Below are 24,634 nucleotides of genomic sequence, written 5' to 3' on the forward strand. Positions count from 1 at the left end.
TAGAGATACATAATAAATTTAGCATCAATCAATAAAGAAATATAAGTGCATAACAATTACAATTTTTCTTAGATTTAAATTGTTTCTCTTAAATTGTGTAGTTATTTTTTTTCAAACTTAGTGCAATATAAAATGAACCACTCAGATCAGGCCTGATATGAGATACCTTGAAAATAATGAAAGTTAATTGAAAAATAAATCTTAATGCATGTGGATCTTGCTTGTTTTAATGCCAAAATGATGGCGTATTTAAAGGTCATGATGCAGCATAATGGGGTTGCATGTTTTTTTTTTTTTTTTAAGGGGTCAACAGAGCTTAAAATAGAAAAAAAACCTTTAAACATCTTCTTCTTCTACAGACCTAATTGATGGATGATTACCAAACTTTGTCTGTAGCATTCTTAGTAAGTCTTATATCAAGTTTGCTCATATTAATTTGATTGGCCCCTTTTAGGGGTCTCTAGGGCTAAAAAATAAAAACATTAAAACGTCTTTTACAGAACTAATTGATGGATGATCACCAAACTTTGTCTGTAGCATCCTTGGATAGTCTTATATCAAGTTTGCTCATATTAATTTGATTTGCCCCTTTACGGGGCCGCTTATACTAAAAATAGAAATACCTTTAAACGTCTATTTCTACAGAACTAATTGATGGATGATCACCAAACTTTGTCCGTAGCATTCTTGGGTAGTGTTTTATCAAGTTAGCTCATTTGAATTTGATTGGCCCCTTTTAGGGACTGCTAAAGCTAAAAATAGAAATACCTTTAAACGTCTTTTTCTACAGAACTTATTGATGGATGATCACCAAACTTTGTCTGTAGCATCCTTGGATAGTCTTATATCAAGTTTGCTCATATTAATTTGATTGGCCCCTGTTCCAGACTCCGAATGTTGGTGCTGGTTTTAATTATCAGAGACCGGTTTAAAATGTTTAGATAATTGTTTTGATTTCAATAAATCATGCCAACTGTCCAGCGCAGTGTTATTTTAGTGCGCTCTGGTCCCTGCCAAGACTAAGCGTTCCCTAGTAATTAATGATCCCCATATTTAGAAAATCAAATTTTACTTTTATTTTCTTAGAGGGCGCTTCCTGCATTTTGGTTGGTCAAAACTGTCCCTAGATATAATAATTATATGCAAATGCAAGATTTGCCGTCTTTCCAAGGCGCAGTTGAAAATAAGATTTCGGAATGTGAAGTACAAATCTTGTGAATTTCTATTTATTAAGTTTCGGGCACAGATACCATTGTTCAGTAAGTTTATTTTTGTTTTTTATTTGCCTTCGTTCGGGAAAATTATTGTTTGCATAATTTTTGTTCTAAAATAATTACATTTATTATTGTTAAGGTAAATACATTAACAATTTTATGTTAAGATAGATAAAACTGTATCCTAGTTAAAATTTTGATGTAAAAGTAAATAATCTGTAATTCTATCAATTAATTAATTTGTTAACATTACTAGCAGCAGGATTCCCACAGTATTTGTTAAGGATGAATTATATATGTGACTTGTTTATTTGTAAGTATGTATGCATTCTTTGTATGTTGTTTTAATTGTTATTTATGGAAGTATAACTGTTTAACTTTCAGATAACCGCTGTATACGCTATATACGCTATATACGTTAGATACACTATATACTCCTTAGACTATGTGTTGTTTCTGGAATAAAAGTGGAAAATATAGCGCGTGAATTGCATCTTTTTGTTGCCCAAACTTAGTGAAGCTGCCGTAGTGTCGTAGTGTCTTTGTAATTTGGTGATAAGTTGAAGTGAACACCCGTATTAACGTGTTCTCTCTCAGCCACCCACGTAATCTACACTGTGTTCTTACAGTTATTGAACAGTATAGTTCCTACAGTTATTGAACACCGTGTTATTCTACAGTTATTGAACATAATCTATTAACGAAAAGGTGAAAGTTAATTGGATTAAACCGTATTTATTTGGATTATATTCGTAAACATATATTCCGTATCATCTAAAGATGGCAAGTAATGTAACCAGCAACGAGGCTGAAGCGAATATGAAGAAGATTCAAGAGGGCACGAACTGCACTAATTCCGTTGTAACATGTAGCTCGACAGCCTCACGCAAGCGGAGAGCAGAACTGCGCCTCCCCCAGCTGAAAGAAAAACAAGAAACAGAGCGCAGAAGCGAGGAGGCTCGCCGGGAGCTCGAACTGCAGTCGGCCCGGCACGAGCTAGAACTTGCTGAGATTGAAGAAGAAGATTCCGATGACAGAGGAGTGCTATCCTTACCCGACGAGCCAGCAACCGATGTTCGAGTTGAAAATTACGTGAAGGACTTACCTGACAATACAATTTGTGAAAATCTTTGTGATAATATACCATCAAGACAAATTTATTCTCAAAACGTTTATGGTTTACCTAAACCGGAGTTGATAAAATTTAGTGGGAATCCTGCTGATTATTGTAAATTCATCAGCAATTTCGAAACCAATATCGAGGCTAGGGTAAGTGACAATAGATTAAAATTAAATTATTTAATTCAATTGTGTCAGGGTGAAGCAAAATATTGTATCGAAGATTGTGTAATTTTGTCTCCGGACGAAGGCTATTTAAGGGCTAAAGAAATTCTTAAATCTAGGTACGGTAAACCACATTTAGTGGCCCGGTCCCATGTAGATAGTTTAGTAAATGGCAGTGCCATAAAAAATAATGACGTAAAGGGTCTAATGAACCTGTCACTCCATATGGAGAAATGTCATATGACCTTGACACAGCTAGGTTTTATGTCCGATGTGAATAATACGGAAAACCTACGCAAAATAGTTAGGAGACTTCCACTTCACATTCGGTCCCAGTGGGTCGAACGTGCAAGTAGCCTGATAGAGCAGGGACTCGAACCAAGTTTTAACCATCTTCTAACCTTTGTGAGGGAACGGTCAATTGTAGCCAATACAATGTATGGTCATGACCTTGCGAATGAGTCAAAACAAACAGTGAATTCGCAAAGAAATTCCCACATAAACCCTCCTCAGCGTAATAAAGTAGTTACACTGTCCACTGGCTCTGATAAGAGAAATTCAGGTAAATCTCCCTTAGAGAAATCCGCTAGGGGACGATTATCATGTATTTATTGTAAAAAGGCCCATAAATTAAGGGCATGCGCAGAGTTTCGCTCCATTGATATTGATTCAAAGCTGAAGGTTATCAGAGAGCATGAAATGTGTGAAAACTGTTTGTATTTCAAACATGTTGCCGAAAATTGTAGGCAAAATAGTTTTTGTGAGGTTTCAGGTTGTACCGGGAAACATAATACAATGTTTCACCGAGATTCTAGTAAAATCAACAAATTTACAAATGTTGAAGATAAATGTGTTGCAGCTTCCGAATCGAGGTGTAAACAAAACAAGGTAAGTTTACGCATAGTTCCTGTCGTCGTCGGAACGAAAACTATGCAAGTAGAAACGTACGCTCTCCTTGATGAAGGGAGCGACGTAACGCTTTGTAGCGAAAGCCTTGTAAAAAGGCTTGGGGTTGAAAGTAAACCATGTAAGTTCACGTTAACTACAGTGAACAAGTCTAGTCAAAATATAAATGGCAAAGAAGTTAAACTACAGGTAAGTGCATTAAATGGGGGTCAGGTCATTGACCTTCAAAAGGTATGGTCTGTAAAAACCCTGCCTATATCCTTGCAGTCGTTGCCAGACCAGTCTGTGACAGGTAAGTGGAAACACCTTAATGGTATCAATTTACCGAAAATTGATGTAAACAAAGTTGAGTTGCTTGTGGGAAGCGACACCCCAGACGCATTCTGGGTAGAAGAGCAGCGAAGGGGGAATAAAGGTGAGCCCTATGCAATTAGGTCAATATTAGGCTGGAGTATTATAGGACCCACATGTAATGGATCGTCAAATGATCAAGGTAGTATCAATTTTCAGTTTGCTTCTAGTACACAGTTGCAAATCGATAAGTTATGGCAACCGACTTCCAAGATGTCAAGAGCTGTGGCACAGGGATGTCACAGGAAGACCGTCGTGCACTTTCAGTAATGAAAGGTACAGTAGTAAAGGAAAACGGTCATTACAAATTGGGACTCCCGTGGAGAAACCCAGACGTAAGTCTTCCAAATAACGTGAAGATGGCTACGGTAAGACTATCTCATTTGAAGCGAAAACTTCAAAGAGATAATAAGTTATTTGATATGTATAAAGAAACGGTGAATGGGTATATTGATAAGGGGTTATGCTTCCTTATTAGATACCAGAACGGGATTCGAACCCGGACGTATTTGGTATCTACCTCATCATCCAGTTGTGAACCCAAAGAAGCCGGGTAAGGTAAGAGTTGTCTTTGACTGTGCTGCTAAGTATCGAGGCACATCATTGAATGACAATCTGTTACAAGGTCCCGACCTAACTAACAGTATTACTGGCGTACTTATGCGATTCCGGCAGGCCCAGTAGCATTGGTTGCGGACATAGAAGCCATGTTCCACCAGGTAAGAGTATGTGAGCATGATAGGGATTCTTTAAGATTCCTTTGGTGGCCTCAAGGTAACTTGAACGAGGAACCAAAGGAGTATCGTATGAACGTCCACTTGTTTGGTGCAACTTCGTCACCAAGTTGTGCGGCTTTCTGTTTAAAGCGCACGGCAAATGAAAATACTGATAAATTCAGTCAAGAAGCGGTAAGTACGGTTGAACGTAATTTCTACGTTGATGACCTTCTTAAGTCAGTATTAGACTCAAGTTCGGGAATTAGACTTGCCGCAGAAATGAAAGAACTTCTTTCTTTAGGGGGCTTCAGACTGACAAAGTGGCTCTCTAATTGTGAACATGTCATGAATCCGATCCGGAAGCGGATCGAGCTCAGTCAAAGGAAAAAATAGACCTTGACAACGAATCGTCATGTGAGCGAACACTTGGGTTACAGTGGCATGTTAAGTATGATCATTTTGTGTTTGATGTAAATCTCCGTGACAAAAGTACGACAAGACGTAATATCTTGTCGGTTGCCAGTTCATTGTATGATCCGCTTGGGCTTGTTGCACCAGTGACATTAACACCAAAATTGATTCTACAACGTGCTTGTAGAACAAACCTAGGCTGGGACGAACAAATTCCAGATGCGGATGCTGAAAAATGGTTGCAGTGGCTAGCCAGCCCTACCAGCACTATCGAAGGTAAGTATAGATAGATGTATAAATACCAGGTGAGCTCGACAGGTCAACCTGAAAGCTGAACTACATATGTTTAGTGATTCATCGGAGTATGCCTATGGATCGAGCGTGTACTTAAAAGTTTATGACGCGAAGGGCACAGTAAGTGCAGTCTTATTATAGGTAAGTCTAGTTAGCACCTATAAAGGCTATTTCGATACCAAGACTCGAACTTGCAGCAGCTGTAGTTGCTGTAAAACTGTATCAGATTGTCATAGAGGAGCTTGATGTATAAAATTACTGAAAGGTACTTTTGGACGGACTCAAATGATTGTGTTAGGGCTACATAAGAAATGAAACGAAAAGGTTTAAGACTTTCGTTGCAAATAGACTATCAATAATTCATGAGGTGACGTCACCACATGACTGGAGGTATGTACCCTCAAAGAGTAACCCTGCTGACATTGGGCGTCAAGGGGAGTTAATCCGCAAGAAAAACTGAAAGGCTTGACATATGGTTGAATGGTCCCGAATTCCTTAGAAGGAATGAACAGAGTGGCCAGTGCAGGTAAGTAATGCAACCGTAAAAATGAGGATGACATAGAGCTCAAACCTCAGGCTAGTGTACTAAACACTCATGGTAAGTATAATTGAGTATGAATACGTTACTTAGTAAGTTCTCCGACTGGCATAAACTTCAAAATGCAGTCGCTTGGCTACTACGTTTTAAGTGTTTCTTAATTGAGAAATACTTACCCCAAAGACGAAGTCTTTACTTAAGGTAAGTAGTAAACCCCTTAGTGTGGGGGAAATTAAAATGGCACAGACAGCCATCTTTAAATTAGTTCAAACGGAGGCGTTTGAAAATGAAATAAGTGAATTAAAGGCTCAGAGGCCAGTTCCGAGTTCGAGCCCTCTGAAAAGGCTATGTCCTATATTAAAGGATAATGTAATGCGAGTCGGCGGACGACTAGCAATGTCCGACCTACACGTAGATGCTAAGCATCAAATTATCTTGCCGAGTAGCCATCACGTGACAAGAATCCTGATACAAAACTGTCATAAACAGAATGCGCACATGGGCCCAGTACATATTTTGCCATGTTGCGACAAAAGTATTGGATAATCACGGTCTGCAAACAGTTAAGTCTGTTATCGGTAGGTGCATAACGTGCAAACGACTGTTACAAGACCGGAATTGCAACAGATGTGCGATCTTCCAGAAGAAAGGCTCACACCCGATAAGGCACCGTTTACGTATGTCGGTGTCGATTATTTTGGCCCGATGACTGTGAAGTCTGGAAGACGACATCTGAAAAGATACGGCTGTATATTTACGTGCTTGACCACCAGAGCAGTGCACATTGAAATTGCTCATAGCTTAGATACGGACTCTTTCATCTGTGCACTGCAAAGGTTTGTAAGTCGTAGAGGCCGTCCCGAAAAATATTCAGTGACAATGGGAAAAATTTTGTATCAGGAGATAGAGTTTTGCGTGATAGCATTCGGCATTTTATCAAACTCGACTCGCAAAATTATGTCAACAGCAAGAAATAAAATGGCATTTAATCCTCCATAATGCAAGTCATATGGGCGGTATTTGGGAACGGTTAGTACGGTCCACAAAAGGGGCTATAAAATCAGTCATTGGAGAACAATCTTCTCAACGATGAGGCTCTGTTAACTTTAGTTACAGAGATAGAAAAGATTCTCAATGATAGACCGATTACCCAGGTAAGTAGTGATCAAAGGGATCCAGAACCCTTACCCAAATAAAGATTTGAGACCAGTTTCCCCCCATAAACCCAAATTTCCCCCATATCTCTGGCCAGTGATGAGCATTTAATTATAATTACATGGCTTGTCACAGTATCACTGATAAGCAGCACCCTAGAATGTTTTATGATCCTATCATGTTTCAAGAATGTATAGTTTTAGCTGGAGGATATAGAGAACATTTTAGATACATGTATAAGGAAAACTAAGATTTTCATAGATACATTCAATTTGAAATAAGTTAAAGACTAAAAAGACTGGATTACATTAAAAAGAATTTTAATCACTTACAACTCAAAATCACAGGGACTCAGTACAGTGTTGGGATATAGTAAAAAATTAATTTTAGAAGCAAAAATATTGAATAGGTTTTTATTTCTAAAATTTCTTTTTACACTATCCCAACACTGTGCCGAGTTCCTGTGCACTAATGTATAATTACTTTCATGGTAAATGCATATCATGCCTCAGACATTTATATTATTTTTATTTTTTCTTAAGGAGCAAAATAATGTTTAGTAATAATAATAAAAATAATGGGTTTAAAACATTATTGATGCTTATCATTCAATTTGATTGAAAAGTAGCTCTGAAGTGAAAAAAAAATTGTAAAAAAAGGTAGCAAAATGTAACCAAAGTAGTATTTTGACTTCCATACAAAATACTAAATCACTTGAACTTTACCAATTGCAAAAGAGCAGATAATAGTAAACATTTGATGACCTTTAAGTTATTGTTAGGAAACCATAACTGGACACCAAAAGTCACAATAGCTGCCAGAGGAGCCAGGACTCGGGACAAAGAAAATACTCAGAAATATATGAATTTTCCCTAAATCCCATGTTCAAAATTAAATGGAGATAATACAAAAAATACAGGAGTTATAAATCTATTCGCACCTGATATAAGTGTTCAGAAATATATTTTTAAGTCCAAATTTAATGCGGAAAAATCTGAGTAAAAAAAGATGATGATTCTGAAAATATTGACGCTAGAGTTATGTAGCTTGTCATGTTATTGTTTAAAGTTAGAAGTAAATTCTTTCATAAATAAAGAAGTAAGAGCAAAAATATAAATATATAAAAATAATATATAAAGAAGAGCTGTCACAGAACGTGACAAATGCCCCTAAAGGATTCTAGTTATGAACCACCTATAACATGTTAAGTGTGGTGGTAAAAATTGACAAAGTTCGAACCCCAGCTGAGTGACCTTTAAGTTAGAGAAAGAAACCTTGGTCTTGTTCACAACACATTGTCCATCTATGGTGACTTTATATTTAAAAAAAAATGAAACTTTCATGTACATGTATATGGAAGTTACAGAGCGGACACAACAACCACCATTTATATGTCTTAAGGGCAACACATCATACATTTATGATAATTTCATATGTGAAATAAAACATATTATCCTTTCATGCATATTAGTTTCAGAGCATACACGGCCATCTCTGCCTATTTGTATATTAACATCAAAATTGAAAGTTTGAACCCCCACAGTGACCTTGACCTTAGTCGTAAGAAACCGAGCCTTGTTCGCGACACACCATGCATCTATGGTTATTTCATATATGAAAGAAAAAAAATCCTTTCATGCATATAATATAGAGAAATACAGAAGTTTCAGAGCGGACAGAACCACCACCTTTTATATTTATATAACATAAAAAATGACAACGTTTGAACCCCAACAATGACATTGACCTTAGTCGTAGGAACCCGAGTCTTGTTTGCGACACACCATACATCTTTGGTTATTTCATATATGAATAAAATTAAAATCCTTTCATGTATACTGAAGTTTCAGAACGAACAAGACCACCACTGTCTATATGTATAAAGCCGGACGGACTGACAGACGGACGGTTCGATTTTAATATGCCACCCTTCGGGGGCATAATAAACATCTAAGTTCAAAGGGGAAATAATTCTGGAAATATTCATGCTAGAGTTATGAATATTGTCACACATGTATAAGGAACATATATTTTTAAGTTAGAAGTAGATACCTTAAGAAATAAAGAAGTAAGTAAAAAGTAACATAATTATTTTGAGGAAAGAAATGAGTTCATGGGGAAATTTTCTGGAAAAATATTGGTGCTTAAGTGAACAACATTGTCACATATGATGTAGTTGTTGGTAAGGTACACATATTTGAAGTTTTAGGTCAATCCCTTATGATGAAATGAAGCATAGAGTAAAAAATAACATTATTTTATGGAAAATTATATGTTCAAAGGGAAATTGTTCTGTAAATACTTTTTTTTAGCTCGACTATTCGATAAGAATAAGTAGAGCTATTGCAGTCACCCGAGCGTCGGCGTCGGCGTCGGCGTAACCACTTATGTTAAAGTTTTTGTAATAGTTCAAATATTTTCAAAGTCCATAGACATATGGCTTTGAAACTTTGCACACTTGTTCACCATCATGACCCCAACCTGTAGACAGGAGGAGGTAACTCTATCAAGCATTTTGACAGAATTATGCCCCTTTTTCGACTTAGAATTTACGTTAAAGTTTTTGTAATAGTTCAAATATTTTCAAAGTCCATTGACATATGGCTTTGAAACTTTGCACACTTGTTCACCATCATGACCCCAACCTGTAAACAGGAGGAGGTAACTCTATCAAGCATTTTGACAGAATTATGCCCCTTTTTCGACTTAGAATTTACGTTAAAGTTTTTGTAATAGTTCAAATATTTTCAAAGTCCATTGACATATGGCTTTGAAACTTTGCTTACTTGTTCACCATCATGACCCCAACCTGTAATCAGGAGGAGGTAACTCTATCAAGCATTTTGACAGTATTATGCCCCTTTTTCGACTTAGAATTTACGTTAAAGTTTTTGTAATAGTTCAAATATTTTCAAAGTCCATTGACATATGGCTTTGAAACTTTGCACACTTGTTCACCATCATGACCCCAACCTGTAAACAGGAGGAGGTAACTCTATCAAGCATTTTTTTTACTATCAAGCACTAAGAATAGTCGAGCGTTGCTGTCCTACCGACAGCTCTTGTTAAAAGAAAGGTTTATATTTTTTTTGGTTGCTATGGCAATCAAAGTTCTGCATGGAATTTTATTCTTTGAACACCTTTGGTAGAGCTTTATGCAAGGTACACTACTGCAAAGTTTTAACAAATTTGGCTAAGTGGTTTAGGAGTAGAAGTTGTTTAAATAAATTTTTGACGCACGGATGAGCTAATAAAAAAGTTAGGGATAAAATATTTACTGCACATCTATAGGCATTAATTTAAAGTATGTACGCTGGCGCGAACTTAAAAACCGAGGTGAGTAGGATAGGTCTACATATACTTTATGTAGTCGAGCTAATAATAAAAATATCACTTACCTGGTCACTTAGTTAAGAGTCTTGCACTTTACAGTAAAAAATTACAATGTTTTTTTTTTGCTTTTGTTTTTTAGCGTTTTTTTTTTTGGGGGGGGGGGGGGTTGAGTAACAGTGACACTTAACTATGAAAGTTTATTAATTAAGAAGATGAAGGTATATAAAGGTATATCCCAACATATAATTCATTTAGTAGCTAAAATTTATTAGTGATATTAAGTATATTTACAAATAATTCAATAATTGCTAAAGTTCACAATTCAGTTGGGCCGCAGACCCAGAGAACAAAACATCGATAAAAAGTGAGTGTATCTTCAGAAATTTGATCTTTCAACGTTAGGGCCATTAGATACCAATTAATGATGACAAGACTCTCAACTCAGTAGACGTGTTAATGGGAGATATACAGTTAATAGTGATTTACTAGCTGATAAGCCCTTACTGAGATTCAGCAGGCTGGAAGGGTTTATGCGTAGGACTGACCAGGTTTATTTGATAAGCGAGATGTTTATTGTAAACGCTGGTGGCGACAGGTACAGTATCTAGCGAATGTTTTCTGGAAAAGGTGGGTTCGAGAATATCTGCCGACCTTACAGGTAAGACAAAAATGGCATACCATTCAAAGGAATGTGTCCGTAAATGACCTCGTCTCGTCTGCGAACGAGCAAGATTATCTCGGTGCAAATGGCATTAGGCCTCGTTCTGGAAGTAAATCAAAGGTAGAGACGGACTTTGTAAGGTCATGTAAGGTCAATGGTAAAATGGGTCCGTGAAAGTACGGCCGATTAGATGTTATGTGTATTGGAACGAAATCGTTTCATGCTAACTGATAAAATAGTCAGGCAGTGAATTAAAGTTTAATGGAGCGACTTTGTTTGGCCTCGCTTTAAGACGTTACGATATTTAAAAAGTGTATATATGTGTAAACATAATTAGATTAGTAAGAATTCTAGAACTTGGGGAAATGTTTGATTATTACCAAAACGGAGATTAATTCTTCGTCTTCCCTTAATATATAAGATTAATAGTAAAAAATTAATTGAGTGGCGGTGTTCCAACCGAATGTTGGTGGCGGTTTTAATTAATCAGAGACCTGGTTTAAAATGCTTAGATAATTGTTTTGATTTCGAATAAATCATGCAACTGTTTCCAGCGCAGTGTTATTTTAGTGCGCTCTGGTCTGCCAAGACTACAGCGTTCCCTATCATTAATGATCCCCATAATTTAGAAAAATAAATTTTACTTTTATTTTCTTAGAGGGCGCTTCGATTTTGGTTGTCAAAAACTGTCCTAGATATAATAATTAATATGCAAATGCAAGATGGCCGTCTTTCCAAGGCGCATTGGAACAAATAAGATTTTGGGGAATGTGAAGTACATTTGTGAATTTCTATTTTATTAAGTTTCGGGCACAGATAACCATTGTTTTCAGTAAGTTATTTTTGTTTTTATTTGCCTTCGTCGGGAAATATGTTTGCATAATTTGTTTAAATAATTACATTTATATTGTAAGGTAATACATTAACAATTTTATGTTAAGAAGATAAAACTGTATCTAGTTAAAATTTTATGTAAAGTAAATAATCTGTAATTCATATCAAATTATTAATTTGTTAACATTACTAGCAGCAGGATTCCACAGTATTTTAAGGATGAATTATATATGTGACTTGTTTATTTGTAAGTATGTATGCTTTTTTGTATGTTGTTTTAATTGTTATTAATGGAAGTATAACTGTTTAACTTTTCAGATAAACCGCTGTATACGCTATATACGCTATATACGTTAGATACACTATATACTCCTTAGACTAATGTGTTGTTTCTGGAATAAAAGTGGAAAATATAGCGCGTGAATTGCATCTTTTGTTGCCCAAACTTAGTGAAGCTGCCCATTACGACTGTGTCGTAGTGTCTTTGTAATTTGGTGATAAGTTGAAGTGAACACCCGTATTAACGTGTTCTCTCTCAGCCACCCACGTAATCTACACTGTGTTCTTACAGTTATTGAACAGTATAGTTCCTACAGTTATTGAACACCGTGTTATTCTACAGCCCCTTTACGGGTGTCTCTATGGCTAAACATAGAAAAAACCTTTAAACGTCTTCTTCTACAGAACTAATTGATGGATGATTACCAAACTTTGTATGTAGCATTCTTAGTAAGTCTTATGTATCAAGTTTGCTCATATTAATTTGATTGGTCCCTTAAAGGGGTCTCTAGAGCTAAAAAAAGAAAAAAAAAACCTTTAGAGACTTCTTCGACAGAACTTATTAATACATACATAAAACTTTATAAAGGTAATTATATATGTATTCTACAACTGATTACGAATCTCTAAAATATCCTCTAATATTCAAAGAACAATTGATATGATTGTTCTAACCAATGTTTTATATTTAAATTTACTAGTACTATCTATGATCATCTCATTGTATTTTACCATTGCTATTTCATGTTGGTTGTATTATGTTGTATTTTGGGCCGGAGGCCTATGTTACATAAATAAACTTTACTTTACTTTTATTAATGGATGATCACCAAACTTTGTCTTTAGCATTCTTGGTGGCCACGATATAGTATCTCGTGCGCATCACTTAATTATCTCGTGCGCACGACTTAGTAACTCTTGGCCACGACATAATATCTCGTGCACACGAGATAAATATAAACACACATAAATGTCACCTCTGTGTCACCGTGATAACCACTCGGTCATGCCGCCACTCAATTTACGTATTATTTTAAAATGATAGGCATATTATTTAATCATGGTAACTTTTTTTTGGGTAAATTTGTAGATATGTGATTTGATTTTAACGATAACGCAAGTATTCAAAGTGCTGAATTATACTTTATATTTTAACATTTTGTTTGATGTATAAACTGGAACATAAATAAATAAAATAAATTAAATTCTTCTACGCGAGTCAAAATGTACGGAATTTATACTCATCCAGTTTATTATATACTTTCAAAATAATATGGGTTTTGAACTTCCTTTCAAAAGATTTTCCATCTAAATATGGTAACTTTACAGGCGAAACTGCTGTATACGATATACCCGACTTGATGCTTGAGTTACTCCATGCACCTTTCCATTATCTCACGTTTTTTGAGTTTAAGTATGTTCAAATCAATTTATTTATACTCATATGAAAGGAAAATATCGATACTGTTTTAATGAAAATTTTGTATAAATTTTGCACATTATTTCAATGCGTTTGAGATTTCGGGATAAATAGGTAAGCTAATCGTTATATAGAAAACATTTATAAATATTCCAGTATATGCTAAATAAAAAAGAAATTACATGTATAAATGTATAAATAATGTATATATTTGTATGTTTACATGTGATTTATAAGTAAGAATAATATTGCAAAATATATAAAGTATTTGTTTACCATAAAATACATTTATAATTATGTGTTTAACGATCTTTAAAATAATTAAATTTATATATATATAATATATATTATTATTTATGACAATAAAAACATAACTGTGATACCAATACCAGGAATTTCAAATTGGCTAACATTGCTGTTAACGTTCATTTTATACAAAAATGTATTTATCTTCATGGGATAAGAAGTAAGTAGTAAGAAGAAGAAGAAGTAAGAAGTAATGGCCTGCAAGGGAAGGCAAATGAGGAGGTAAGTGATAGCCATATTGTACAATCTACATGTTAATATTATTGAACAAAGTAGTGACATCTTTAAGACTTTAACATTCGTATCCCATGACACTCCAAAATAAAAAACAAAATAGACATCAACATTAAAGTAAAAAAAGAAATAGGAATAACGAACGCCGACGGCATGATGAGACGTTAATGATGTTTTATAATTCACTAGTAATAAAGATTAAAACCATTGATGATATTGCTGATGATAAAATGTTGAAAACAAAAAAAATGACAATGAAGACAACAACGGGCAACAATGGCGATGATAATTATAGTGGCTGATGATGAATGACGATGATGATTATTGTGATGATGATGGTGGTGGTGGTGTAGTAGTGGTGATGTTGCATGATGATGATTTGATTGATGATGATGAGATGAAAAACTAATAAATAATATTTAGTAGAAAAAAACTACGTCTTTATATAGTAAAAGTGTTAATTTTCTTTAATTCAACATTTTTTAAAAATACATCTTTAACGTAATTGCTGTTCAATATCATTTAACAAACTTATTGCACGTGTAACGTTTTTGTTGTGTCTAGCTATAAATTCATGACTTTTGGGACACCTTGTGAAGGACATTGAACATATTGAGCAGAAAGTTAAAGAAGAGGGGAAGAAGCAAAAGAAATCGTAAGTATCCAATGATCATTGTATTGCATATACAACTAAATACACTTAAAGTTACAATTGGTTTATTTTGCTTGATTTTCTTTCTAAAACTATTTGATACATGATTGAAAAGATTTTAAATGGGTATAGTCTCAATACCGAAATTATTCCACGAGTTGAATAATTATAGTCTTTCATCCAACGAGTTTAAGAAATAAGCAATGTAGCTACGATGTAAAGGAATATATGATGAATATTCTATACACAAACAGAAAAATGAATACAATTTTAGTAAAAGAAAGAGATAAATAGAAAAAAAAGAAAAGAATAAAAGAAACAAAGTGTCATTGACGATTTTATACGCTAACATTATTTTTCGTGATTTTTTTTCTTCAATGTGTTTGTATTACACATATCCACGACCGTGCCATAATATAACCGTTTTAACCAGAAAACAATGAAAATTTCCAGTGTTAACCGTTTTATGCAAATTGGTTGACTGGTTATCCAATTGCTACACAGAGATAATAAACGGTAACTGGTTGAACTGGTTATCACAACGGGCCTCATGGTATTGTGAGTAATTAACATTACATTGAATGTTATGACTTTTCCATATAGCTAAAAATGGAAAGGTCTATTACGTTGCTTATTAGTTTAATAGTCTATATGTATATATTGGTTGCTAGGAAACGAAAAGGAAGTGACAGGCAACGCTGGACAGAGGAGATGGAGATAGCGTGTCACAGAAGACGAATCAAACGAGAACGAATTAAAGCAGGAGCTGACGTAAAATTAGCGGCAAAAGCTTTTCTTTTAGTAAATATGGTTTTTTTTTATCCTGAAATGAAAGTATATTATAAAATATTTAAAATCTCCATGTAAAGAACACTCGATATAATTATCCGAATCCCTAATGTTGATTACTTAACTGATTTTTGTAAGGAATTGTTGTGCAATATGTACTGTTCTTTAAACATGTAAATGTTAAAGCATCTGGCATTTTGTATATATTTTTGTCTTAGATTTTCTATAATCAAACTGATCACGTGGGCTGACTGTATGTTTCGCGTCTTGCCAATAAGGAATTGAGCATAGTTCAATTATAAAAAACCAACAACAGGCTTTTAAGTAATTAACAAACATGATAGTTTAATAATCACAAAATTATTAACTGATTTTTTATGCAGATATCTACCTATGTATCTTGTTTCGATGGCATATTTCCATAAAATAATGGATAATTACATAAAATATTGTCAAATTTTTTTCACTGGATTATTCCATGAACAATTAATAATGTAACTAATGTAGCCACACAATCCAACCAAAAACAAAACTTTTCAGATCAGACGAGAAGCTCTCAGGCAGTTATTAGAAGAAGAAGAAAAGATGTATAAAGATGAACTGAGTCAATCAAACATTGAGGCATAATGCGTCAATTTCTGTTAATGATAGACTTAAGTTATATGTTATAATGTCCTTTCGGCTTTTAAAGTTTTATTCGACATGGTTTCTGTCATAATAATTGAGCCGCGGCATGACAAAACCAACGTAATGCGTTTGCGACCAGCATGGATCCAGAACAGCCTGCGCATCCGCGCAGTCTGATCAGGATCCATGCTGTTCGCTATCAGGTTCTCTATTTGTAATATAGTTTGTAAGCGAACAACATGGATCCTGATCAGACTGCGCGGGTGCACAGGCTGGTCTGGATCCATGCTGGTCGCAAACCCATTACGTTGGTTTTGTGGTGACGCGGCTCATATGTTTTATACAATATTTTACAACGGACACTCGTCTGCTGATTTTTACAGTTCATTTTCATCTTAGGTTATCTGTGCTGCTTGGTCTCATACGAATCTTTGGTAATACACTGTCATCTAGTTAGGCCTACTAAAGATTTCATCAATCTCCAGTAAAATATACTTAGTTATTGTTCCATTACTGTTTTATTTTTAATGCACTAAAACGTCTTAAAACATATGATTGAACTGTTTTATTTTGCCAATGATTTAGATTTGTTTTATTCATTCCAGATTCAGTATACAAAGTATCGAAATATTTTGATATTTAGGATATTTGATAGATATACGTGATAAAATTGAAAGACTAATGTTAAATCTCCATCTGCTGGTCATAAACCATAGAAAGTTATTATTTATAAAATAAATGATTAAATTGTGTATTAGCTGATATTACTCTGAAATACTATCGCTGGTCGACCTACCTTTTTAGATATTGTGAGAAAAGTCGGACTGTTTGGTCGCATTTATTACCAATCCGTTGCCATTGGAATCACATTTACTGCTAGTACAGTCTAGATCCATTAGCCAACACATTGCAGTTAAGAAACCAGTTTCTCTAGGCGCACGACAACCCATGTAAAATGACGTTTGTTTTAGCTGTAACTACAGGGGTAACTTTCGTAACATTCGTAGAGCAGAGATGAATACCATACATGTATACGTGTGGTGCATAGAAGTCCGAATTTACTTAAAGATACATTTCTATTTCTTTCTCTAAGTTCTTGTAAGGCGTAAGGCTTCATAAACAACATGAAAGTAGACAATTATTCTATCATATCGTTAAGTATTCGTGGATGTTTTACCATAAACAAACATATATGTGGCATATAAGCGGTGGTAACGTTGACACATTAGCATTGTTATACCACGACTGACAATATACTTACTTATGTTATTATAGCGAAGGGACAATGTGAATCCAACGACAATACGCTTTGATTTGTCAGTGTTATTTATATTTTGATATCAACATATAAGGAAAGCACATATATATGACTTATTTCATTATGTTTATTTTCATAGATTGCATACTTTATTTTATTGTATTACTGTAATTGCATTTGAGTACATTAAAGGGACGAAATTTATTAAAGAGGCATGTGGATTAAGAACGTCGAAGTTGTTTCTCTTTGCTGTAACTATCGTGAATAGCGTTGATAAAAATATGACATTATTATACATTGCTGAGTATAATACTATGTACAAATTCAATAGTATAAATATTGTATGCAATATAATACCTCTTATTTTATAGGTGGGAAAAATTTAGAAGAAAACATTGAAATTGAACATTATTACACTAAAATACAGTTACTTAAAGTACAATATACTTTTGATATATTTTTTTTGGACTAGATTGGAGAAAATATGATTTTGATAGGGAGCTTTTGGATACGAAAAATGAAAATGCGACTAGATAGACTACAATCTGAATTTGATATGAATTTCTTTTGCCTCTCAAATTGAAAACGAGTCTAAATTGATTTGACCAAAGAACGATTTATACAATGTATTAGGGTATGCGCTTACATTTTATAAGGTGTGGAATTACATGACGTTACACAAAACAAAATTTTATTGAACGAGTACACAACTGTTAAAACTTTATCGGATCAGTCGCGCATTTTTTTTGTTATGTTTATAGATATTCTCCGTAATTCGGTAAATATGAGGTTTTTTTCTCCATCTTACCCCGGGTTACAAAACAATCTTTTACAGTTACAACATAATATAAGAGTAATGTGTTGATCTCTTTAACTTTTTGCGAACGAAGAGCACCGTGAAGTGAGCAAGATAGGTGGAAACATATATTTTCCCTAGGTTAATTCTAGTTATTCTTTCTCCAAGTGAGTGACAAAGAAAAGTGCACTGCTACATAGGTAAAAGGTACATTTTAATAGTAATATTTGGTCATTGGGTAAATTGTTTAGAAAATCGGTTTGCCGTTTCAGCTTGTGATTTTTCGAAGGTAACCAAGTAGGGTAATCGCCACAGTAATTATGGGCAACAGAGAATTTAGTTGTTAAAACTGTTTTGATGGAAGAGTAAAAAACTGAACATTTGTTAGCAATGAAAAGTATTTGTAGGGCATATTTATAAAAATGGTCAAGCAGACGATTAAAGCATGTTACAATGAATAATTTAGGAATTTAATCTTTTAAAACATGTGGCAGACATATCCATATTCAGATAAATGGCATTGTAGTCTCACATTGTCAAAAGTTGAGGCTATAAAACCTGATGAAGAATATTCTTGGAAAAAATCAAATTCCACAACCCGTATAAATTGTTTTTAATTTCCAAATGAAACACATCTCAGTGCATGTATTATGACATATAGTTATCAACATTTGCTCAAAGAATAAACAGAAATAATGTTATACGTTCTCCGGAACTCGGCAAATATATCTCATCTCATGCTGACCGCAAGTAAAAAAAAACATTTTCTTCCCAGAAGCAAAATAATACACATTTCGTTTTTAACGTATATCGAAATCAATCTATTTTGTTCTAAGTTTATGGTTCTTTAGGTAGAGTGCAAATCTGTGACGCAAGTAAATCCCAAGACAGTTTATATATTGTATAATATGTTCATTGACAGAATATCAATTAAGATTTTTTTTGCAATGCACAATGCATGTACTTGTAAGGGAAGTTTACTCTACCCGAGTTTTAAGACTTAAATTTATTATTTTCAATAAGATTCAAATTTAAGCAGAAAAATCAAGTTCATTTACTTTCCATTGATTTGATATGAACCTATGAACCATATATCCTAATATATATGACAACATAGTTTGTAACTACAATTCCTTTCAATAAAGCCAATTAAGCTGTCTTTTGGACATACTTCACAGAGGAGTCTAGATTAGATGTACGAGATATTCATCAATATAAGGCATTAGCATCGTGTTTGGCAAGTGAGATATGGCATTCTCTATGTTAATTATCCAACTCTACGAAAGGCAATAACTCGTCTTAAAGTTATAATGTAGTAACGTGAGAAGATATAAATTGTAGAAAGACAGACATAAGCATTCACATATTGAAGAATATCAAAATATGTAAAGCTCTGAAATAATAAAATAAAGCAATAATAATAATACTGTTTATTGTTTTATAGTTGTTATAACATATTTATATACCCGTTTACTATACTACTGGATATAGAATAATAATAGAAATTCTGTGGTGTCCATCATGGATCCGTATAAGGCTCTTTTAGTTTTAGTTCATACCAATACCATATCTGTCTTCATAAGAAACAAGCCTGTACTGTATGTTGATGACGCTGGTATCCTTTCATCGGGTTCAAATAAGTCTGAGTTTAAAGAAATATTTTCTCATACATGGCAGGATTCTTACACAGAGATCATGTTATAATAGTAATATGAAAAAAGCTAATCATGATTAGCCCATGTTAGTTTTATTGACGTATTCAATTGTCTACGTATATATAGATATATAATTATTCAAAATTTCTATGTAATTGGAAATTAAAAAAATAAAAATAAATAAATAATAATAAAAAATAACAATAAAAAACACTTAAAAGTACAAATGCACGCTATAGCTTCATGGCACATCATCTAACTGTAATGTCATATAAATTTGATATTTGTGCAATATAACTGAACTATATCCCATACTATAATATGTTATAGAACACCAATATTTTCAGAAATATCCGAAAGTGATGATATAAAAGTATATCAGTGCAGATAAACTGGCGCTGAATATCGTTTGGTTTTACCGGATATTAGATTGAGGCATATTCCGAAGCCGAAAATGGTGTGAACCTGCAATAAATAATTCATCGAACGACATAAATAGCTGTATATAGATAGTCAAAAATATTGACCTGAGAGAATGGCTATTAGTAATTCTTATGAAAGGATTGATAAATATGGAGTTATTAAACGAATCCAAAGGGAGATTAAAATTTGACTCGGCATATATTGACAGCATATTTTAATTGATATATGTATATGCAATTTCATATATAATATTGTCATGTTTTAACAAAAATGTTAAAGAAAAGGTTTTGTCGATTGTGTTAGGGTATATTATTTTTCATATATAAGAATATTAAGGAGTAAATATCTGGTAAATCATAAACTCATTTGTGAAAGTGGTCTATATGTCATCCGGGAACAAGGATTCAATTTTTATATCAATGCCTTTCAATGACCACTTGCACTCAATTGTAAAGCGTAAAAATGAAGTTGAAAATAATCTTGCATGTAAAATACACATTTATAAAAGAATGGTTAAAGCTTCAATTGTGCAGGTACTCTTTCCTATTGATATGAGGCATATCATTCATCTATAATCATTGGATACTCGTATATCAGCATTTTTGATTGGATAGTGAATTGCCGAATCAGCTAATATAAAGGTCAGATATGTTATTAAAATGAATAAAACATTCAAGTTACATCACACTATTGCCTTATCCTAAAGCAGATAAAGTATCATATTCAATTATCCTATTTACTATCAATTATCATATTTACATTGTTTCTCTTAAGAGCCATTGTTTATCATAAAATTTTACTATATCATTGATAGTGTCGGGAAGATATAGATACATTAATAGAATAAAACAAAATGTATTCTATCTGCATTGTTTCTGAACAACTCTATGTCACTCAATCGACACTTAAATATTGCAGTCTGAAATTCAGTTTCTCTTTGAATATGCGTTCTGCTTTGGTTTTATTATGTTAAATTAAAATTCATGATTTATGTAATGTGTAGCTATTTTGTTCATTTAACAATCTAATTTTCAGTGCGTCAGTTGACCATTGGCCTTTTTACACCAAAACCTATTCTATTATCCATAATCAATTTCGCAAACATTTAGTCCTCAGGCAAATCTGTTCATTCTTTACTCATGGTATATTAATCCATGAATCTTAGCTTCATCCTTGTCACAACAAATTGCCATAACCAAGAGTTTTATGGACTTTACAGTTGTATGATTCATAACGGACCACGAACCAATGTGTTTCTCCAGGAAGAAAATTATGTTTGGAATCAAATGCTCAAGTGAAACAAAATAAGACAATGACGATAATGATATGCTAATCATATCAAGAACAAGTCATCTAGGATGGTATTGCTGTCTACATTTTTTTGTATTGTATACATTTTACAACAATACAAACAACGACTACTAATGTTATAGGACTGCTCTCTCATTATTAAACTAAGAAGAAACCTTTGATTTAACGTTGAAGTATTTTGAATATTTTGTATGCAATTTATGTCTACAGATACTTCTGAGCAATGAGCTTTGATTATAACTAGGGGTTGTCTTACAAGTCTCGGATGATCACATATGGCTCGTATTCTTGCGTTCTCACAAATGTCGATTTTTAAAGACGTCCAACTTGGAAGGTGATAAGATCATGACTGTAGACAGAGGTGACCGCTGCTGAACTATTTCCTTTCTTGTTGAAAATTAAGCAATTTCAATTTGATATTGATATTTTCAATTTGATATTTTCCTTAACTCCATTCATGGAGCAAATTAAAGCCACAACGAAATTGAGTTTGTACATGAAGGATTATATAAAAGTACAACATCCTTCACGTCCCTAGCACCGGGTTGAGCGGTACACAATTTTTAACTATTGCTGGAATCAATGACCCCGAAGGACCAGAAAAATGTAACATCGATGAAGTAACTTTGCTTCTTTTTGGAAATTCTATTTTGGTCTATATATGAGTTTCAAAAACAATTTCCATTGTTTCATTGATTCCATACCTGCACTATAATGAAATGTGCATTGCATTTTCTCTGCATGAATCAATCGAGCCACATTGGATGACCCTACACCAAGAGATCTTAGATTGGCTTCGATCCTAGCGCAAATATTTACTTAATAATTACACGTTTTATTATGACGGCGTATTCCCTACAATTAACTTCTCCATTTTTACTCGCGCTTGTTAAAAATTAAATGCCTAATTCGATACCTTCCATATTTAGATAGATACATACTCTCGTCATATACAGCATTATGGCCATTTCTTGGAGTAAATAATTGCAGACATCTGCTTTTATTGGAATTTGCTATTACAAGCATGCAGGTAACACTAATCCTAAACTTTGTTGAAATAAAAGCAATATATATAATCGTATGCTTATCTTTTGAAATAACAAAACCGATTGAAAGAAAACCAGACCGAAATTTTTGTTTCTTTGGATAACAATAAAAAAAGAAGTATGTTTCTCAGTCATTAAAAACAACATCAAAACTAAATGATATAAAAAATATCGTTAAGTAATTCGGAACTGTTTACACGATCACAATCATTTTGAGGCGTTATCAACTTGGATTAAAACGACATGTCATTTGATTATACTTTTGCATGTATTCGCACAATGATTTAAACTATTTTAACGTGTTTGTTTGATATTTTATATCTAGATATGTTTTACTTCTTTTCTATAGTCTAACAGTTAATTAAGTGGTATGTATGTGATAAGAATCAATCAGTCTGAGCTATGGGTTCATGTCTTAATCTTTTTATTTGAGTTCATATATGTCATAATCTTTTTCTTTGAGTTCATATAGAAAGATATGCTAACCTTTAAGACATAGGTAAAATGTAAATGACTGAATTTATTGTTTGTTCATGATCATGTTCAATATTAGACCAATACTCTACCTAAGATGCAGACAAAGTAGTGTGTTTTATGCGTTTTTGTTTAGAATAATTGATTCATTTAGCCATATTCTTGCTTTCCATCTGTTTTTAAATTTTTATCAAAATAAAAAAGAAATATGCAGAAACATAACTGTGTATACATAGGGGATATCTGAAAAATCAGTTTTACATCATTTTGTCTTACATATAGGGTAACTTCATAATTAAGCCATAACCTGAATGTTGCTTGATTTCAGCACAATACAATCAATCATTGATACGACTCAGTCTTGTACTTCATCGCGTACAAGATGTCCATGAATTGGTTAATACATGTAACCATGTCTTGCTATATGCATAGGTCAATGGTGAGACAGGCAAAAATTAGTTTATTAGTTAAGCAATTTTCCTAATGGTCAAATCGGATGCACATATTTTAACTTGGTAAAATCTGGCATCAAAAGTCGACTCGAAAACAATATCAAGTCTGTTTTTATAAGTGACAATTTAATCCGATTTTTTCCTGATTTAATTACATGTACATTGCAATTCATGCCATATGCAAACTTGATAAAAATACACACTCTCTTTTAAATTGCTACTTTTACAGTGAAAGAGGAACACTCATTATACGTAAAAAAGAGCAAAAAAACCCAACACCAACCCACCCCTCACCCTTAAACCAAGATGATAGCTTATATTGTCCATTACTATCGAAACTGGTGTTATGCAACAATAGATGTTACACTATTAAACATAAATTCAAAATGTTTAATGTATTAAAGAGTTTTGATTGTTCAAAACACGAATGTTGTTGAATTATATCCATACTTCAAATGATATTAGAATGAAAGTTTCAACTAGATCTTTATTTTCTATAAAAAAACTTGTGACAACAAAGTGATTTATCTTTAGTAACATTTAAATGATTTTATTAAAATGGTAGTAAAGATATGTAACAATAGCAACTCATGCAGTAGGGAATAAACATGAACTTGTAGCACTATGTGTCATTTAATTCAAGCAAAATGCAACATAACAGGAATATAATCACAAAGATATGTTTTGAGTTTTGATATATTTTTTATTTAATTGTCAAAAAGCGACTAAAGCGGACTGACTGTCCTTTTGAAATGGATGTTCGAAAAGACAGACACATATAGAAAAGCAAAATAAAAAGACGATCGATTATTTCTAAATAACATAAGGAAATAATATTGACTGCTTGTTGTTAGTATTATTTTGATTTACAAATTTGTTGAATTACCATGTGTCTCCTGTTAAACGTTTTGCAGTAATTTACAAATGACAAGCTGAGAAAACGAATTGTTGACAGAAAATGTCGTTATGTTAATTAATAAATGACTTGACCTATTTCATTGTTAACCAATTTATGGAATTAACTGGCTTTTCCTCCACGTGATATCAGCATCACGTCTCTTGCGCTTTTTGAAGTGTATCAGTTTGAGAGATATTTGCACTTAGTTTTGAATTAGTATTAAGTGTGGATAATTCGAACAATGTTGCAAGAAAATATTGTACTGTGAATGGCTCATTTTGCCCCAGAAATCCATATGTTTTAATTCTTTAGAATTG

At 33.4% G+C, this 24,634-nt stretch overlaps 1 protein-coding gene across 1 annotated transcript; it reads left to right on the plus strand.

Moving 5' to 3' along the window:
• Window positions 1–1,994: 1,994 nt before the first annotated feature.
• LOC132744996 (uncharacterized) lies at window positions 1,995–4,439 on the plus strand. The gene is made up of 2 exons (XM_060733857.1): window positions 1,995–3,897; window positions 4,234–4,439. The coding sequence occupies exons 1-2, from the start codon at window positions 1,995–1,997 to the stop codon at window positions 4,437–4,439; spliced, it is 2,109 nt and encodes a 702-aa protein (XP_060589840.1).
• Window positions 4,440–24,634: the final 20,195 nt, after the last annotated feature.

This window comes from Ruditapes philippinarum, unplaced genomic scaffold (assembly GCF_026571515.1).
Source record: "Ruditapes philippinarum isolate M1 unplaced genomic scaffold, ASM2657151v2 ctg9579_1_1_1_1, whole genome shotgun sequence".
Taxonomy (NCBI): Eukaryota; Metazoa; Mollusca; class Bivalvia; order Venerida; family Veneridae; genus Ruditapes; species Ruditapes philippinarum.

Coding starts and splice junctions, on each gene's coding strand:
- LOC132744996 (XM_060733857.1), top strand. CDS start 1,995: ATGGCAAGTAATGTAACCAGCAACGAGGCTGAAGCGAATATGAAGAAG. Junction 3,898..4,233: donor TGGATCGTCAAATGATCAAG/GTAGTATCAATT, acceptor CTTCCTTATTAG/ATACCAGAACGGGATTCGAA.